Source organism: Lytechinus variegatus, chromosome 9 (assembly GCF_018143015.1).
Source record: "Lytechinus variegatus isolate NC3 chromosome 9, Lvar_3.0, whole genome shotgun sequence".
NCBI classification, from domain to species: domain Eukaryota; kingdom Metazoa; phylum Echinodermata; class Echinoidea; order Temnopleuroida; family Toxopneustidae; genus Lytechinus; species Lytechinus variegatus.
In genome coordinates, this window is record NC_054748.1 from 13,454,452 (window position 1) to 13,473,549 (window position 19,098).

The window sequence follows — 19,098 nt, forward strand, 5'->3', positions numbered from 1 at the left end:
AACTTTTAAAGTTTTTATTGTAACTCACAGATACCCCAAAATTGGCCAAAGTTCATTGACCATAAATGATCTTTGACCTTGGTCATGTGATGTGAAACTCATGCAGGATGTTTGGTGATACTTGATTAATCTTATGTCCAAGTTTAATGAACTAGGTCCATATATTTTCTAAGTTATGATATGATGACATTTCAAAAACTTAACCTCAGGTTAAGATTTTGATGTTGATTCCCCCAACATGGTCTAAGTTCATTGACCCTAAATGACCTTTGACCTTTGTCATGTGACATGAAACTCCAATAGAATGTTCAGTAATACTTGATTAACCTTATGGCCAAGTTTCATGAACTAAGTCCATATACTTTCTAAGTTATGATGTCATTTCAAAAACTTAACCTTGGGTTATGATTTGATGTTGACGCCGCCGCTGTCGGAAAAGCGGCGCCTATAGTCTCACTCTGCTATGCAGGTGAGACAAAAATGAGATCTGATTAGGTGCCAATATTTCGAGAGAGAATACAGGAGTACCATTCTAACTTGAAAGAAGAGAATGCAGTGAAACAAAAACTAAAATTAAAGATTGAGTAAGAAAAGATAATCGATACATGTACAGCTGAGCAAATCTATGTATGTTCCTATCGGACGTGATTTTCCGTTTCAAAATTCATAATGAAAGGTTACATGTATATAGCTATCACAGTAGTTTTTTTCCCAAATGCAACAGGAACAGAGTCAACAACAGTAAATCTATTGAAACTCCCTGTCAAATCAGAGGTCTTTGCCAAAATTGGTGATTCAGGACAGCAGATTGTCCCAAGATTCGAATCTGACAGAAAATTGCTTACGTCGTTTGTCCAGTCTTTGACGACACTGCTGGGTTTTTTTTCCCACTGATTTTTGACAAATGCTGCGAAAACTCCATATTGTAATGGCTTATGCAGTTCTGAGTGGGGGGAGAGATGTACAAAAAAGGTTGACTATTCTAGGGAGTTGCTGTTGAGCTATCAAAACAGTGCCAGTATGAGAAATGAGAATTATTGTAGGCAGTGGGGAATCGAGGGGGGGGCACAGGCAAATAGCCAATATTTCTAATGTAAATAAGTCGTTCATACACAAGTGAGCCGCCCCCCTTTGAGAGTCGCAGCAAATATTTTTCATGGGAATATATTGTTCATACAGAAGTGAGGACCTTTTTCCCATTTTTTTGCTTGTCAAATTTTGCATGGACAAAACGGCCTTCATTTTTTAGAGAAAACCTTTATCTTTTTGAAGGTTAAATTTTCCTAGGGGAAAATGTGCTCCTCCTTTTGGAAGGTCCTCAATCGCCGCTGATTGTAGGTTGATGAATGAAAGATAGGATAGGATAGATCAAAAAGAACGTGAAAAGAGAATATATATAAGATTGAAAAGGGAAGAGAGATAATGCACAATTCCTTGAAATCACTTCTATTTGGATCCCACGTCATAGATTGTGTAAAAAAAATGAAATACTCAAAGAAATAAGATTACTCCCATATTGACAAAGAGTATAATGAAACAAGAAATTATAGTTGATTTACCTTGTGAATTTATTCATCTTATTTACCAGCATATGTACATGCATTTATAGAACAGGAGCAGTTATGACAGGAATAGTACAGGGAAAATTTATAATCCTCTCACCCCCTCCCCCGAAAAAAAAAATTACGGCGCTACAGACATTTATTACGCAGAAAATCAAACAATAGATTTTGCCTTTAAAGAATAAAAATTTAATACTTTAGCAAGTAAATTCTCTAACAACAAAGTTGTGTTTTGAAACATGATTCTGTATAAAATGATATCATAATGACTGGGATGGGTGGCTGCACATTTACGTGTTATGGTTACACAAAAACAACACTGATTGTGGACCACTACATTCAGATGCATTTTGAATGAAGAGCATGCACGCTCTCCAGCAGAAAAATAATTTCTTTGCATTTCAGGGCTTAAATTTTGCTTGAACAAACATAACCTAAATTGAGTTCAGTCAAAGTTGTTTGAATATCCACGGGCGTGAGCTTATAAAACAGGTTGGCTGCATTTGTGATCTTTCTTTTCATATCTTCAGAAGCATATCAAGGATAATTTTTCATGACATGCAGAACTACAAAGCGCTCATATCGAAAATATATGTTTAACACAATATCGTACAAGCTGTATATCTCATTATTGCAATATTTTCAAAGTTTTGAGAAAAAGTATACTTTCTAGTTTATACACCCTGAAAATATGCACAAGTGAATTTGCATTCTTGCAGCAAAATAAAAACTATGTGTAGTGGCTGAATAATTGGACCAAAATATATTCTGTTACATTGAGCAAAACTTAAATGCATGTTTGATTTTTCTATATTTATTAAATCCAAGTTCCTGTTCAACTGGCCTTGCCTTTCATTCATACTTAAGTTGATTTCATTTTCTCTTCCGCTGGTCAAGAGGCGAGCGCTGGAACCAGACATCTTGGTATATTTCACATTCGGTGTTGATCTTTTGGTGCTGATGAGATCTGAGAATTAGACCATCCAAAAGTAAACCAACAAACTGTAAAAAGATGGCAAACCGGATTTTCACTGAAAATCAAAGCTAATAATGGCTCATAAAACAGCTCATCACAAATCTTCAATGAATTTATCGATATTATTTGAAGATGATTGAGTCTCTTATTTTCCACCTAGCCAAACTTGAGTTAACAATGGTGTCCAGGTCCACGCATCCTTTTATGCCAAATCCAAACGATGGTCTTAACTGATGACATCTATCCTCCTCTAAAGTTTTTCAAGAGAAGACTACAGTCTCATATTCAACATAATATCAGAATTGAAGTCAAAGTCAAGTGTCCGATTTTCATTTTTTCTTCTTCTTGGTACTCCCTGGAGTTGCTAACGTTGTCTTTGCTCCTGGCTGGCGAAACTTCTTGGACTGTCGGGAAGAAAAAAAAATGGTCATATTTACTGTTATTTGTGTGTGTATATATATAGAGAGAGAATGGAAATACAACATAATAACAATCACTTTCCATGTTTCCTAATTTTGCAATTGTTTCCACAAAGACATTGACATAGTTTTGTGGCTTGAATGGGACAACCCTGTCTTTTAAAGAAAATGTGAATAAATAAATAGTTTGGCAATCTGTTTATAACTTGTTTTTGTTTCCGTTAGCTAATATTTGAAATCTGATCCATGCATATTTATTATCACATGTTCTTACAGGTGCTGAGTCAGCAACATATGGATATCATTTAGCCAAAGCTAGGATCACCAATTGTGCATAAGGTCATTCGTATCTTACAAATAGCTTAATGAAACACCCACCAGGGCATCATTCATGAAAGTTATCGGCAGCAGCAAATAGTATTAAATTCTTTAACTGTTATCATAGCAGAACGGCCAACCCTTAATTGTGAAAAAAAAATCCTATTCTTTATTTCTTTTTTTAATCCCATCTTCAAATCTAAAATAATATATTTCATTTTGAAACACAAACCAAAAATCATCATTCTTACAATTTTCAAAAATCTTATTTCTAGGGAAAAATTATTTAGTTTCACTTTCCCCTAACAAAAAGTAATAATGAATAGGATAAAATAGTAACAGTCAGCTGCTAGTGCTTTTCAGTCAATCGACAATCTCAACTTCTGTCAACGCAAACAGTTTTCGGGAAACATTTGTTGACGAAACACCTAGGCCCGTTGTCTAAACTCTGGTTTAATTTAAATCCTGGGTACCGTAACACAAAGGTTAGCGATCAATTGTACGCTTGATTTTCACGATTAATTGTACACTGTAGTCAATGCAATCAATCATGGAAAAATGGTCTATGATGATCGCTATTAACCTTTGTGTTATGGGCCCCTAGTCTGGTGATACATGGTTTAACTATGGATAGCCAATTGTGAGACAAATCTTTAGCAGTAATTGTTCGATCTGTAAGCTCATATTTTACTCAGGTCATTCATGTTACACCACTGTAGCATGAAACGAGAGCAAAGTAAAAAATAAGAAACATACAATTTCAACATGTAACATGTGGGGGCATCATGGTCTAGTGGTTAAGACTCTTTGTTTTTCAATCTGAGGGACTTGAGTTTGATTCCCAGCTATTTCCTCATCAAGAAATTTACCCACAATGTGCTGCACTCAACCCAGGTGAGGTAAATGGGTACCAGCAGGAAGTAATTCCTCCAAAAGCTGTGATCACTGGAATCGGTAGACTAGCTTAGCTGGGGTAATATTTGAGCGCCTTGAGCACCTACATGTTAAAAGGTGGATAAGTGCGCTATACAAACCCTATATTATTTTATTATTAACAAAATCTTAATACTTTTGGCTTTCCATAATTTTAGCATGGAGTTATACCATGGCCTATTAAGCTAAATCTGACTTTAGAATAAGAGCCCTAGAGACATGTTAGAATATACAAAGGCATAAAATGAAGTTACCTGAGATTGTTTGATCTTTGCTTTGAATGCCTTCACATCAATCTTCTTGTCTTGTTTAGGTGTCGCTGATTTGGTCTCCGATACTGTCTTCTCCTTAGGTGGTATGAAGGGCTTCTCTCGCTTGTCTTTTCTCTTCACTTCAGCCTCGGCTTGCTTTAACTGGAATCAACAAAAATAACAACCGTCATGCACTCTACAAACATTTAAGATTTATCATAAATATATAATTGCAGCTTGACGTCTAAACAGAAAAAAATATTTCACAAAACAGAACCAAAATACACATCAAATGAACAAATAACCAAAATTACAGCAACAAAAATTTGAATAAAAAAAATATTACATAAACAAGTACATAATCTTCAAATATTATGGTGATGACATGAAGAAATATATATAAAGTCTGAAGATTAAATGGAAACTAGTAAAACTGAAATTTTCTTCAGCTTTTCATCAATTATTTTGTTGAATTATATGTAACAAATTTCTATTATAAACTACACCTTCATATGTTTCAACAAAAATTAATCTTTTTCAATGAAACTTTTTTTCACTTTGATTAGACAACACCATACAAGAAATTCTAAATGAAATTGATTTTGAAAAGTGTTGTAATTCGGCCCATCTACAACATAAAGATTGAAGCAATTTTTCTTAGCATGGAAATGATGTAAATGCTGTCTAGAAATTACTGTCACAACGAAGATATCATACACTGATTTCAATTTACCATCCCCCCCCGAGGCTCACCAATACAAGTTGACTAATAATGTAAAATAGAATTGATCTTACCCTTTTCTCTTCCCTTATTTTTGCCTTCTTTTGATTCTCTTTCAAGAAATATTCTCCTGTAGCAAGCTCCTTGTCAACCTGAAAGAAAAATAAAAGTTCAAATTTGATGGGCCACATGTATAACACAAAGTGAAAAGGATGAAAATCACACGTTAGCGGAGCTGCCAACTCTGTGCAAAAAGAGGAATCATATTGCAAAAAAAAAAAATTATGTCGAAAAAAAATCTGACAAAGAAAATAGATTTCTTAACATGACACTTAAATCCAAGAGACCTGCTAACCTGTAATTAGTGATCCTTAACCCTAAATCCGCCGACATTCTTGTTTCAAGTTTCGTGCAACTTTTGGAATAAAAATCGCCTCCCCCGGGTATGCCGTTCCGAAAATGACACAACATTTTGAAAGTGCATGCAGACCCCAAATTGCTCAAAATGAGAATTTGTCTTCAAATCCATTGCAGAATTTTTTTGTGTGCCAAAATTTACAAATGTACCATCATTTTTCCTTCTAAAATAAATTAATTTCATCTTGTACATGGTCAAAATAAAGTCAAAGACAATTTCCATTTAAAAAACAATACAAGACAAAAAGCCAAAAACAAAGGAATACATAAGAAATTTAGAAAACAATAAAATACACAAGAAAATGAATGTGAATGATGTTGAAATTTTATTTTAGTATATTTGATCAGATTCCCATAAAAATTCTGTGAACCAAAAATTAGCATTTTAGGGGCCTTATTTCGTAAATTAGAGCAAATAACTTTGTTTTTTGCATAAATTATTATAGGTAATTAGCAATGTGATTTTTCACAGAATTTGATCTTACAGTTTTGTAGATTATGCCATGGGTAACGCACGTGCCAATTTTTATCACAATTGCGCGATCGCTGGCCGAGTCTTCTTAGTTGACAAAATAGCCGAGTTGATTAAGACTGTATTTTTAAATATTTACCCACAGATGTTCTTTGGTCAAGTTATTTGAAAATACACTGTACATTAAAAAATTATTGAAACTAGTGTATTAAAGTTTTATGATATAGAGTCATAGAGATCAGAGACAATTTTTCTCAATAGGATATGATTTTCAAAAAAAAAATCATTTGGAAAATAAAATTTTATAAAGAAAAATTATAATGCTGTATTTCCTTAACGGTTGGCAGCTCTGTATTAGCTAAACTAAAGCATGTTCAAAGCTTATCCACAGTTGCAAATCTAGGCAGTGAGTTGTGGAAAGTAGCCCCCGAAAAATGAAAAAGACCTATTTTTTTGCTTGATTCATACCTTTGTTTCTGGCTGCTGCGGAGGGAACGGAGTATACTCTTTCTTCTTTCTGATTTTCTGGGGCAGTTTCCTCTTCTTGAGATTCTTTGTCTTGAACTTTGGAAGGAACCTATCCCAGGATTCATTGCGCAGTTTCTCGTCTTTCATCAGCTCTCGTTTGATCATCAGGACCTGTAGAAGAGTGGAAGATAGAAGATGTGAACTATAATGTTCCACTTATAATCCCTCTTCCTCCTTTTTCACCTTCTCTGTCTCCATCAACCCTTCCTCCTCACCTCTTGCTCTTCTTCTTTCCATTTCTCTCCCCAGCCATGAGAAGAAGACAGCCGATGTGAACTATAATGTTCCACTTATAATCCCTCTTCCTCCTTTTTCACCTTCTCTGTCTCCATCAACCCTTCCTCCTCACCTCTTGCTCTTCTTCTTTCCATTTCTCTCCCCAGCCATGAGAAGACAGCCGATGTGAACTATAATGTTCCACTTATAATCCCTCTTCCTCCTTTTTCACCTTCTCTGTTCCCATCAACCCTTCCTCCTCACCTCTTGCTCTTCTTCTTTCCATTTCTCTCCCCAGCCATGAGAAGAAGACAGCCGATGTGAACTATAATGTTCCACTTATAATCCCTCTTCCTCCTTTTTCACCTTCTCTGTCTCCATCAACCCTTCCTCCTCACCTCTTGCTCTTCTTCTTTCCATTTCTCTCCCCAGCCATGAGAAGACAGCCGATGTGAACTATAATGTTCCACTTATAATCCCTCTTCCTCCTTTTTCACCTTCTCTGTTCCCATCAACCCTTCCTCCTCACCTCTTGCTCTTCTTCTTTCCATTTCTCTCCCCAGCCATGGCGTAATTTCCTTCAGCAAGAAATTCATCCACATTGTGCTGCACTCAACCCAGGTGAGATGAATGGGTACCTGGCAGGAATTTATTCCTTGAAATGCCACCACGCTGTAAAGGGCTGCGGGGCTAAAGCCAGGGTAATAATGTCCTAGTCCTTTGGAAGCGCATAGGGACGTTATGACATACAGTAATGAGATATGCATTATACAAGAACTGTGTCATTATATTATATCCTCCTCATCCCTTCCCCTTCCCTCCTACACCTCCCCTGCCTCCTCCTCTCCACCTTTCCACCACCTCCCATTCTTCCACCTCTTCAACCCTCTCCTCCTTTTTCTTCCCCTCCTCCTCCCCCACTCCATCTCCTCTTCCCTTCCTCCCCTCCTTCCTCTTCCCTCCTCCTCCTCTCCCACCTTTTCAAGCCCTTTTCTTCACAACTATCCCTCCACCATAACTTGTACACCAACATACCTTGACATAATATATAGGACAAATATCCCCCTTCTATTTCTTCCCCTCCTCCTCCTTCTTCTACTCCTCCTCTTCTCCATCCACCTCCATCTCTTCCAACCCCCTCCTCCTACTACAACTACCAATACCACCATGACTATTACACTGGCGTGCTTTGATGTTATATACAGGATGAATCCTCCTCCTTCTCCTCTTCTCCATCCACCTTTTCCAACCCACTCCTCCTTCTACTACAACCATCATGACTATTACACCATCGTACCTTGATGTTTTATATATGTATATATATATATATATATATATATATATATATATATATATATATATATATAGGATGAATATCCCCCTTTCCTTCCTCCTCTTCCCCCCCCCCCTCCTCCTCTCCTCCACCACCTCCTCCTCACCCTCCCCTTCCCTCCTCCTCATCAACCATTCTTCCTTCTACTATAAGGACCACTACCACCACAACTATTACACCTACATACTTTGATGATATAGGATGAATATCCCCCTTCCCCTCCTCCTCCCCTTCCCCCTCCTCCATATCCTCCTCCTCTTCCAACCCCCTCTTCCTTCCACTACAACTCCCATCTCAACACCACTTCAATGCCACTAGTCACCTTCCATACCTTGATGTTATATATAGGATGGACATTGTTGAGTGTATCTGTGACAATCTTGTTGACATCCCTCAGTCCTTTGTAAGGTCCGATTGCCGACACGGTGTTACCCTGGACCACGATGTAACACTGGGTCAGTAACTCAATAGCCTGAAAAAACATAAAATAAATAGGAAATAATAAATACCAGGCCTGGGACGATTACCCTCTTGCCATTTAATTGTTCCCTCGTGTAAAAAAAATTGCATAGTTTGAACAATCAGGACTCCTGGCTTATCAGAAATCCCATAAAAGTTTACATATTACCTATCAGTGGTCACACATTAATGAGCGAGCTGGCAAAGTTGAGTGTCCCAGCGTTTTTTACACCCTTATTACGTAACATACGTAACGTGCCCCATCTTGTAAAAGAGATCCTTTTAACATATTTTTTTGGTCACACATGGTATCCACTCTTAAATTGAAGTGCATCATTCCCTGGTTTTATTAACTCTATTTGAAACAAGATGAAAAATTCGTGAAAATTTGGGTCAGTTTACACACCGACCGACCTACCTACCTACCTGTCTGTCTGTCGATCTCTATCCATATATCTATCAATCTATTTATTTCATTCCTTCATTCATTCATTCATTTATTCACTCATTCATTTTCATTTTTTTAAATTCATTTTCTAATTTATCTTTCTTTCTTTCTATCATTATTATTATTATCATTTTTTTTTTTGGGGGGTTCACTCAAGGTCAGTCAGGGTTTAGAGCAACGCAATTTTTTGTAACCTTAAGAGTTGAGCCATTCGGTCCAATCAGCCTTTGTCTTCTCTTGACAAATCTCTCTCTGTTCCTCACCATGCGACCAATCTTGATCACTTCAGCAGAAACACCATCATCTAATATTCTAATTGCCTGGAAATAAAGGAGATGAGATAATAATATTCACTTAAAACTTTTAAGTCTGAATTTCATGAACTTTCAAATATATAATAATAGTAATAGTCAGTTCTTGTATAGCGCATAACACATTATAAATGACGTCTCTATGCACTTCCAAAGGACTTGGATATTATTACCCTGGCTGTAGCTCAAGCAGCTTTTACATGCTTGGCAATTCAAGGAATTAATTCCTGCCATGTACCCATTTACCTCACCTGGGTTGAGTGCAGCATAACGTTCATTAATTTAGTTATGATGACATTTCAAACGCTTAACATTGGTTAAGAAACATGATCAAAGTCCACGGACCCAAACTGACCTTCGACCTCTGTCAAGTGACCTGAAACTTGGACAAAATGATCAATGATACTTGGATATCCTTATGTCCAAGTTTTGTGGACTAGATCCATAATCCTTAAAGTTACGATATTAAAAATAAATTAACCATAGTTAAGATTTCAATCCAGATACCCAAACATGGCTGAAGTTCATTGACCCTAAATGACATCTGACCTTGATCATGTCACCAACGGAACTGTGACGCTTTCATTCTCGTCCTGCTATTCAATGCAATTCAATATTCCATTTCCATTCAAAACAGAATAAAAAGTAATAGAAAGTAATACAAATCAAATACAATTTTACAGACGAGCATTGCTATGCAGGCGAGACCCTAAAAATGTACCCCAAATAGACTGTACCTGTTCAAATGGCACACTCCTCGCTAGTAGCTTGATCATATCCCTGGCCTTGATGATGATGAACGGATCCCATGTCTGTCTCGTTGTTTTGACCGTCATACTGCCCTCTATCAGGTCAAGCATTGCTTTGATCCCCTGCCATACAACAGGAAAAAAAAAACAATTATTAAAATTTTGTTAGTAAATGTTTATCTGGGCTTGATATTCAGGGGCTGTAACGCCCGGGGCCATTTTATAAAGCTGTTTGGAAGTCAAGTTATGTGTCAAGCCATTTCCTCATTCTTTTTCTTGATATCAAGATTGCCTTTTGTTAACACGAAATACTGTATAAAAAAATCCATGTTCTTATTCAGTTATTTTTTTAACAAAAACTCTAAGATTCACCTGTTTTTTCTTAATTGAGAATGAAATAAAAGCTTAAACAGCCACTGCACTTTTTAAGATTGGAATGTTTGATGACTATGACTAAGACATAAAACTAGATGTAATTCACATTACTGACCCTTACCAAAGCTTTAGATGGGCTTTAACCCTAAAAGGACTGGACTATTTCAGATGTCTTAAATCTCCAACTGACTTTTTCCACAAAGTATAAAAATAAGCCATCTTCAGCTTGACATTGTCTCGTAAAAAGTCATGTGGTGTCGCGATGCTATACCCATATGTTGTGAATTTGGTCTCAAAATTGGCGCGAGACTTTAAAGAAAAAATTTTTGGTATGTTGTGGTGCTAACTTTGTCCCATTCCTTATTGGGTTAAATTGAGAATGCCAGAAATGGTTGAGATTTTGTACCTGATCCTCTCAGAAGGACCAGGGCATCATAACACAAAGGTTTGCGATGAATCGCAAATATGAAAGAACCACACTGATTGGTCCCTGGTCAGTATTTTAAACCTAATATGCGTGTAACATTGATATTGATTGGTCAGTTCATTTAGCCATTGATCGCTTGTCTTTGTGTTAAGGAGCCCTGGTAATGAGGATTAATGCCTTTCCATAGGACACTAGCGAGCGCACCAAGTGGGAATTGAACCCGGGTCACCAGAACCCCTGCTCCGCGTACTGAGCTTTTGTGCCTTCTCAAACATGAAAAAAAAAAACTTAACTTACATGATCACTTAGAGTCTTCTGAACCAATGGCCAGCATTCCTTCAGGTACTTCTCCCGATACTTTGGAAACAGTGTCGCAAATGAGCTCTCGTCGACCAGCCCATGAGGATTATCTTCTTTAGTGAATGTATCTTTCCAATCAGGAGGGACCTCTAAGACATCATCATCTTTTGTTGCCATGGTAACTGGTCACAGGCTAGAGAGAATGATTCAGATTATAATGACCAATGATGATAACATCTACAGTACAGGAATGTCAGTACTGACAAAGGAAGCTATTCTGTGGATTGAGTTTTGGGTGGAATTGGGAAAGTGAGTCATTGTTTAAGAGAAATGCCAGTAGTTGCAGTAAACACTGATTTCATGAGAAAGTCTGTAAAACCAGGCTTAATCGTCAGTATATCATCGAGGATCTAGATCTGGTACAGTTACATAAACTGAACTTTGTGAAATCTTGAAATCTACGCTGAAAAATGTTCACACTGAAGATCACCAACACAGATAGGCACACATGGGACAGTGTATTATTATTGCTGGAATAAAGACCCGACGGAAGAGACAGAATCCGCACTTATTTTGCTTATTTCTCAGCAATTACACAATTTCTTCCAGAATCCTTTGGCACATATTTTTTATTCATACAAACAGACACTTGGGTGGTCATTATATTAGATTCTGTAAAAAGTCATTTTGAGATCATTACCAGAACTGGAATTTATCTTTAATGTAGAAGTATAGAAAGTACTCGTTTTTTTAAATGTCTAAATTAAAAAAATTGGGGACTATATAATTCCAATTCCTTTAGCATCAAAGAAAAAAAATGCTTCCTTTAGTCAGTAGAAGGCAGACTATCTCTCAAATATGGTTCTATTCATGTAAATAAAGTGGAAATATTCTCCCTAATCCCTCATAATCACATTACAAAAAAATAGATTTCAGCACTTTTCTCACACGTTTTTAGGCAAAAATGAGCAACCATTAATTCCATACGAGTACATCATATATCTTTGATCCATAATTAGATTTTTTTTTACTTCATAAATTAGACAAATATTCCCAGTACTAATTCAATCACCTTTCCCCTCTCCCTCCTTAAAACCTATTGAAGCATAATTGAATGTAGCTGACAAGATAGACCTGGAATCTTGCCTGCTGATAAAGCATTCTTCCATTATTTTCGGTACATGTAAAGGTAAAAGGAGCCTATTCTTTTCACGGATTGAAATAAGTACAGAGCCAACATGGCCATAAAAATTGAGAATAAATCATTAATATGTTTAAGTACTATTTTACGTTACCTTGCTTAGATCTAGACCTAATAATAATATAAAAATTATATTCTTCTGAAGTTCTGTTAATTTTTTTCAGATTGTGATCCTGTGATCAGAGATGCCAAGTTCATAGACCAACTATGCGTGAGATTTTCTGTGAATCTGAGTGAGATCACAGACATTGTGTACAATGTGTATGGGGATAGGCTGTGATAGTTGCGTGAGACCACTTGTTCACTGCTACCACCCTGCCTGTGGGGAATCTACAGGTAGGACTATGGTATGCCAATGTTGTCCAGAGCACTCCACTTATAAAAAGTCATTAAAATATCACTTTTGTGACCAAAATTACTAATTTCTGTACAGTTGCAATTTATTTTTCATTAGTAACTTGGGAATAATTTTTGTATTCACCAGAGCGCTCAAAAACTTTTATTTTGGGCATATTTTTTTGTACGCCCTCTATTGGTGGAAAGTAATATGGCAAGAAAATTTTCATTTTTGATCTCTTTTTTTAATTAACAAAAAAGTTATTTAAAGTATCAAACTTAAATAAGAGCCAAATTGTAAGAATAATAGGTGTAATGGAAACTGTCAGTGTAAAAACATCAAGCATTTGCCCCACACAAAAAGAGAAAATTAGCCAAACATTGCCACCCTTATTTTGCCACACATGGAGATATAACTGAGAACAAGGTTATATTATAACCTTTTTCATTGAATGAGTGCGTGAGACAGAGATTTGAGGGGATGAACAAGAGTCCAAAATGCTTGAGTCTCACGCATAATGCGTGAGACTTGGTAGCTCTGTGTGATGTAAGAGATCAATTCAAATTCATAAATTTCACCTTTCACTGACAGTGTGAAGAAATGAAAACATATGATGAGGAAACGTATCTTTCTTTCTAAGTTTCGCTGGCCTTTTCACTAAATGATTTTCAGTTTTCTATTTCTTTCTCTACTTTCCCCTTCCCTCTTTGTGCCTTGTCTTTTCATCATGTTCATTACTTTGTTTCCTTTTATTATTTAACGTTACCCTTTTTTCTTTGAGTATGATGATTCACACCAGAAATGATTGCACTCCTCCCAGTCTTTTAAACCTGTACTCCCATTCAAAGAGAACAAACAGCAGCAGAACTCTCTCCCTCGGTACAATGAATGTAAGGGGGTTTAACACCATCGTTGTGTTCGTCAAAAAACAACTTCTCCACCTTGATATCCTGGCCATCCAAGAACATTGGCTCCTCGACCAAAACTGCGCTAAGTTGAACAGTGTATCTAATGAGCATCTTGTTTTGCAAAAGCCTGCTGAGAGAATCAATGGTCCTCTTGATCTCCGCACCCAACGTGGGAAAGGTGGTCTAGCCATTTTTATCAGGAAATCTCTGGTCATGGACTGCTGGGAAATCAAGTGCCCGTCGCCTAGATTACTTGCTGCTCACCTCAAGGTTAAGGAATCCGCAGAAACCTTCACCATTGTGAGTTGCTACTTACCATGTGGAGTGTCCAACGCAGACCAAAATGAATACCACTCCTGCCTCTCTCACCTCTCATACCTTCTTGAGAGTACTAAGAACACTTCAGTCATCATTGTGGGAGACATCAACGTGGATGTAATTCACCCTAACACCAAGAAGACGCTGACTATCCTCCAGGAATTCCTGTCTCGAGAGAACCTCTGTTGTCTCACCTCTAGTCATTTTAGTCAAGACACCTACACTTTTCAATCCGACGATGGGAGACACAAGTCGTGCATTGATACTATCCTTGCCCCTTCCAGAGATAAACATCTTTTTAGCAACGTCTCAACCGTGAAAGATGATCCAACCAATACCTCTGACCATCTTCTGATCACCGCATTCCGCTCGTATGAAGTCAGCCCCTCTGATGGTTGCACTTCACACTCCTATACTCCCTCTTCGATCCAACGTCTTAAAGTTAAATGGCAGGACGTGGACCAGGCTACTATCGAAGAACTGTACACAACCCCATTGGAGAAGATATCTTCGAATCTCTTCTGCAGTATTAGTAACATAGATCATATCCCTCTCTCAGAGGCTGAGAATCTACTGTCTTCACTTTCTGGTTTCATGGTCTCGTACTCTGCGAATCTACCACACACTTTCCCAAATGGGAAGAAGAAAGGGAAGGCAGAATGGAATGCTGAGGTTAGCCAGGCCTATAAGCTGGCTAAGGAGTCCCGGAAGACCTGGCTTTTGACTGAAACCACCAACAAGGTTCAAGCCAATGTTGACCACATCAATGCAAAGAAGTCCTTCAGAAAGCGTCTTAGACAATCCAGGGCGCAGTTGAGGAACAAGCTTCTCTCTGAAATTGAATCTGCCTCTGCGTCAAACAACAAGCTATTTTATCGCCTTGTCAAAATGAACCGGAGTTCGGACTCTTTGCACTGTGAAGTTGACCATCTCTCCTATGGTGACCACGTTTACAAGGGTGATGAAATGCTTCTCGGTTGGCAACATTATTTCACTGCCCTTTCCTCTGGTGGTTCGAACGCCTCCCACATAAGCTCCGCTCAAGGTCATTCTCCGGTAGTCTCCTTACCCCAAGATGACTCCTCTGCTCCTGAGATAGGGCATAGCATTCAACTTACATCACAAGACCTGGATGAGGCTATCAAGCACCTGAAGTTGGGCAAGGCTGCTGGGGAGGACAATGTCTCCCCTGAACATCTGAAGCATATGGGTGACACAGCTCGCCGTCTTCTTCTTGCCCTGTTCAACACCTTCCTACATCATGCCTACTGCCCAAAAATCTTTAAGCAAGGCCTTATTCTCCCTCTTCACAAGGGCAAAGGGAAGGATCCACATGACCCAAGGAATTACAGAGGCATTACTCTCACATCCGTCCTTTGCAAACTTCTAGAACACTGCCTTAAACCACACATGATCCGTCAGCTCTACATCAGTGACACCCCCGATGAACTCCAGTTTGGCTTCAGAAAGGGATTTTCATGTGCTCTCACATCTATGTCACTTGAGTTGATCATCGAACTAAACACTGTGCAAAAACTCCCAACATATCTTGCTCTCTTAGATGCTGAGAAGGCCTTCGATACCGTGTGGCATAGGGGGCTCTTTGAGAAGCTAAAGTCCTCTCATCTAGACACCAGTATTCAGGACATGTTGGAATCTATGTACCATGGGATTGAAAGCAAGGTCTTCTGGAAGGGTGCAGCCAGTAACCCAATCCCCATCACCCAAGGCGTACGTCAAGGGGGGTTCTGTCTCCCCTACTCTACACAGCGTTTGTTGATGGACTGATCAAGGAGCTGCGAGACAAGAACCTCGGCAGCTCAATAGACGGCCGGTTCTCTGGCGTTGTTGTTCTTGCTGATGATGTCGCACTGATAGCCAACTCCCCAGATGAGCTTCAGCTGATGCTTGATGCCACATTCAGCTATGCGGAGTTCTGGCATTACAAAATCAATCCTTCCAAAAGTGCAGTGATTGTCTTCAACAATGCTAAGCATCCCACAAAATCTTCCTGGACAGTCAACGGAAGTATTGTTGATGCAAAAACCAGTCATCCTCACCTTGGAATTTCAAAATCCGGTTCTCGGTCTGATCCTACTGACGGCATCATCGGAACTGGCCTTCGTGCATTCTATTCCCTGTCTGGCTCTGGTGCATATACTGGCGGTCTCTCCCCCTTGCTGATTGCACACCTTTGGCGAACTTTCTGTATTCCTAGGATGTTGCATGGCGCTCCTATTATTAAACTCACTAAATCCATGCTACAGAAACTCGACAAAGCCCAATTGCATCTATTTAAGAGGGTTCTTGGAGTCCCAATAACAGCGGCGGACGAGATTGTATATCTTCTCACCAACCTCTTGCCTCTCTCCATCCAGATAGATCTCGATAGATTGCTCCTTTTTGGCCAACTCTCCAATCTGGACCACAACCGCTTCGAATACCGGACATTTCTGGCAGCCCTCGGAGCATGGACTCCAACTATCCAAGTCATCCAGGATACATTGAGAAAGTATGACCTCCCTGATCTTCACAGTACTATCTTGAAACCACTTCCTTACTCCACCTTTAAGAAATTGATTAAGTACAAGATCTACACTGCCGTCAAGGATCTCGTTGCCCAGGGCATCCGTGTGAAGTCAACTCTCAAGTTCTGGATTGATCACATACCACCCTCAGTTAATCTCCTTTATCCGAAGTCCTCACATTCTTCTGTAATCAGAGATGCTAACTGATAGCTCAAAAAAATCCTGAAAACCCAGGCCGGGGTCCAGGGGCCCGCCCAGGGCCCCTGGCGGGGTCAAGGGCGAAGCCCCCTGAAGCTGGAACGTTTTCTTATTCTTTAGAGGGCTGAAATCATTAATCTACAGTAGTACATAACAAATAATTAATGACATAATAAACTTCATATCATAGGCAAGAAAGGTGCTCAAAAAAAAAAATCATGTAACCCGTAGGGCCTACTCATTACGGTACGGGTTAACCTGCTGCGGGTTAATATGCTGCGGCCAATGGGTGCGACTCGGGACGGGTGTATGTAGCAGCTGGGGTGCCCTTTTTCACTCACTGTACTCATCAACAAGACAATCCTATACTATTGAAAATCCATATATCACAATTTCTATCAAAATGATGGATAGTTCACACATATGAATTGATGAATACGCACCAGAGAACACATATTTCATGGTAGCAAATAGGTTTTCAGCTGAAATCCCGCGGCAGACAACCTATCACTCACGCAGCAGCAGGCAATTGCAGCCACACCGGGCCGTGCTTCGAGCGGTTCTACCGGGCGATCGCCCGACTGGGATAGCGCTGACACCCGTATCCCTGCAGGGTATACAGCGGCGTTTGCAACTGCTACAATGTATTGCTCGCGCGTACCGTACCAGCTAAACTTCATGCTGCGCAAAACGCTAATAATTTTCCGTCTGCGCAAATTGGCCATCCAAAATTGAAATTGCGCTCTCCGTAGCGAACTCCGTGACAAGATTTGGAGGGAAATTTTTACGGATTTCACTTTGACAATCGATTTTTTTTCCCGGAATATTTTTCAGCAAAGGAAAAAATCCGGAATTCCGGAAAAATCCGGAAAATTAGCAACTCTGTGTAATCCGTTTCGCACTCATTGTGAGAGCCCAGCTACTCTCATCCACATATCTCACTCACTGTCGCCTCCACACATTGGGAAAGTCCTCCACTCGTATCTGCCCCCTTTGCGACTCATATGATGAGACAGTTGAACATTTTGTTGGATCTTGCTCCGCTCTTGACCACCTCCGCCAAGACTTCATACTCAGAGTAAAGGAGTGTCTCACTGACTTCCCACTTTATCTAGACGTGTATACTGCTGATGACCCACACCAATTCACCTGTGCTACCTTATTAACCCATCAACCTGGTCTCCCATCCGAAGTCAATACCTGTCTGCTCCTTAAATCTCTCTTTTTTCTACATAAAATGCATGGCTACCGTTCCAACCTGTTGCTGAACCTGTGATTTACCTGACTGGGAATTGTTCTATTTGAATCTTAGAATCTCCAGAACAGTGGAGGGATCACCTAAGAGAGAGATGGCGGATTGGATGGATACAGGCAAGTACGACTATACTCTGTATAAAAGAGGACTGAACTCAACGGAAGAAGATGGCAAAATTGAAATTTGTATATAAAATGCCGCTGAAACAGAAGTGTGCTTTTTTTTGCTTGTTTCCTCTGAAAAATGCGCCCCCCCCCCTTTAGTAAAATCTTGGATCCACCCCTGGTAATAATTGTGAATTTGAGATGACAATGCACAATAGAACACAAAATCCAGTGACAAATCAATCGATGCCGAAATAGGGCCAGGCCTAGGGGGCAATAGGGGCTACACAAATACACGCATGTGGGACCGAGATCAATCTCTCTCGCTGAAAACACACATCAATTCACGCTATACGCAAAACAGAACCAATTCACAATCAAATTTACACCATTTCCATCAACAATCATCATATATATGCATTTTGTCCAATTAAACCATCAAAATTACTTTCATTAAGAAGAAAAACATTACCAGTTGTCAAGTTGTTCGGAGAGAGTTCAATGCGGGATCAAAAATGATGACGCCCTCTCTCGATCTAAAATTTCTAATATTTTAATGAGAACAAAACAAATCACTCCGGCAAAAGTGTAAAATAATAAGTTGCATCAAAAATTCAGAAAAAAGAGCAAAATAACTAAAAAAATAACTTCGTCACAGATCAGGGTACTCAAGAATTAATATTGAATTAAGAAAGAAAATTCAGCTCGATATTATTTTGGTGTAAAAAAAAATCACCAAAGTTACTAGCAGATTACAAAAATTTGTCTTTCACCTATTCCCCCTTTTTTTCATTGTTTATTTAGAGAAAAAATTGTTTGACCGCAGAATTAAACCATTAAACATAATATTAACGTAAATCGGATTTATGGAAATATGATAAACGTGCTAGTTCGTTATATACAACTGAAAACATTTGCGCTCTACATGTATATCACAAACACCGGGCACAAATCAAAATGAGACCGTGCAGCTCAGATTCAAATTCAAATCATTGTTAAAAATATGTTCAATAATTAGTATTCTTTTGCTTATT

At 38.7% G+C, this 19,098-nt stretch overlaps 1 protein-coding gene across 1 annotated transcript; it reads right to left on the reverse strand.

Annotated features, from left to right (window-relative positions):
* Positions 1–1,743: 1,743 nt before the first annotated feature.
* On the reverse strand, positions 1,744–18,610 carry LOC121421148 (KRR1 small subunit processome component homolog). The gene is made up of 9 exons (XM_041615807.1): positions 18,537–18,610; positions 11,213–11,408; positions 10,102–10,236; positions 9,248–9,373; positions 8,478–8,618; positions 6,538–6,708; positions 5,255–5,332; positions 4,463–4,621; positions 1,744–2,942 (listed from the first exon to the last, which is right to left on the reverse strand). Exons 2-9 carry the CDS (start codon positions 11,390–11,392, stop codon positions 2,868–2,870), a joined length of 1,065 nt encoding a protein of 354 aa, XP_041471741.1. The 5' UTR covers positions 11,393–11,408; positions 18,537–18,610; the 3' UTR covers positions 1,744–2,867.
* Between the last annotated feature and the right edge of the window lie 488 nt (positions 18,611–19,098).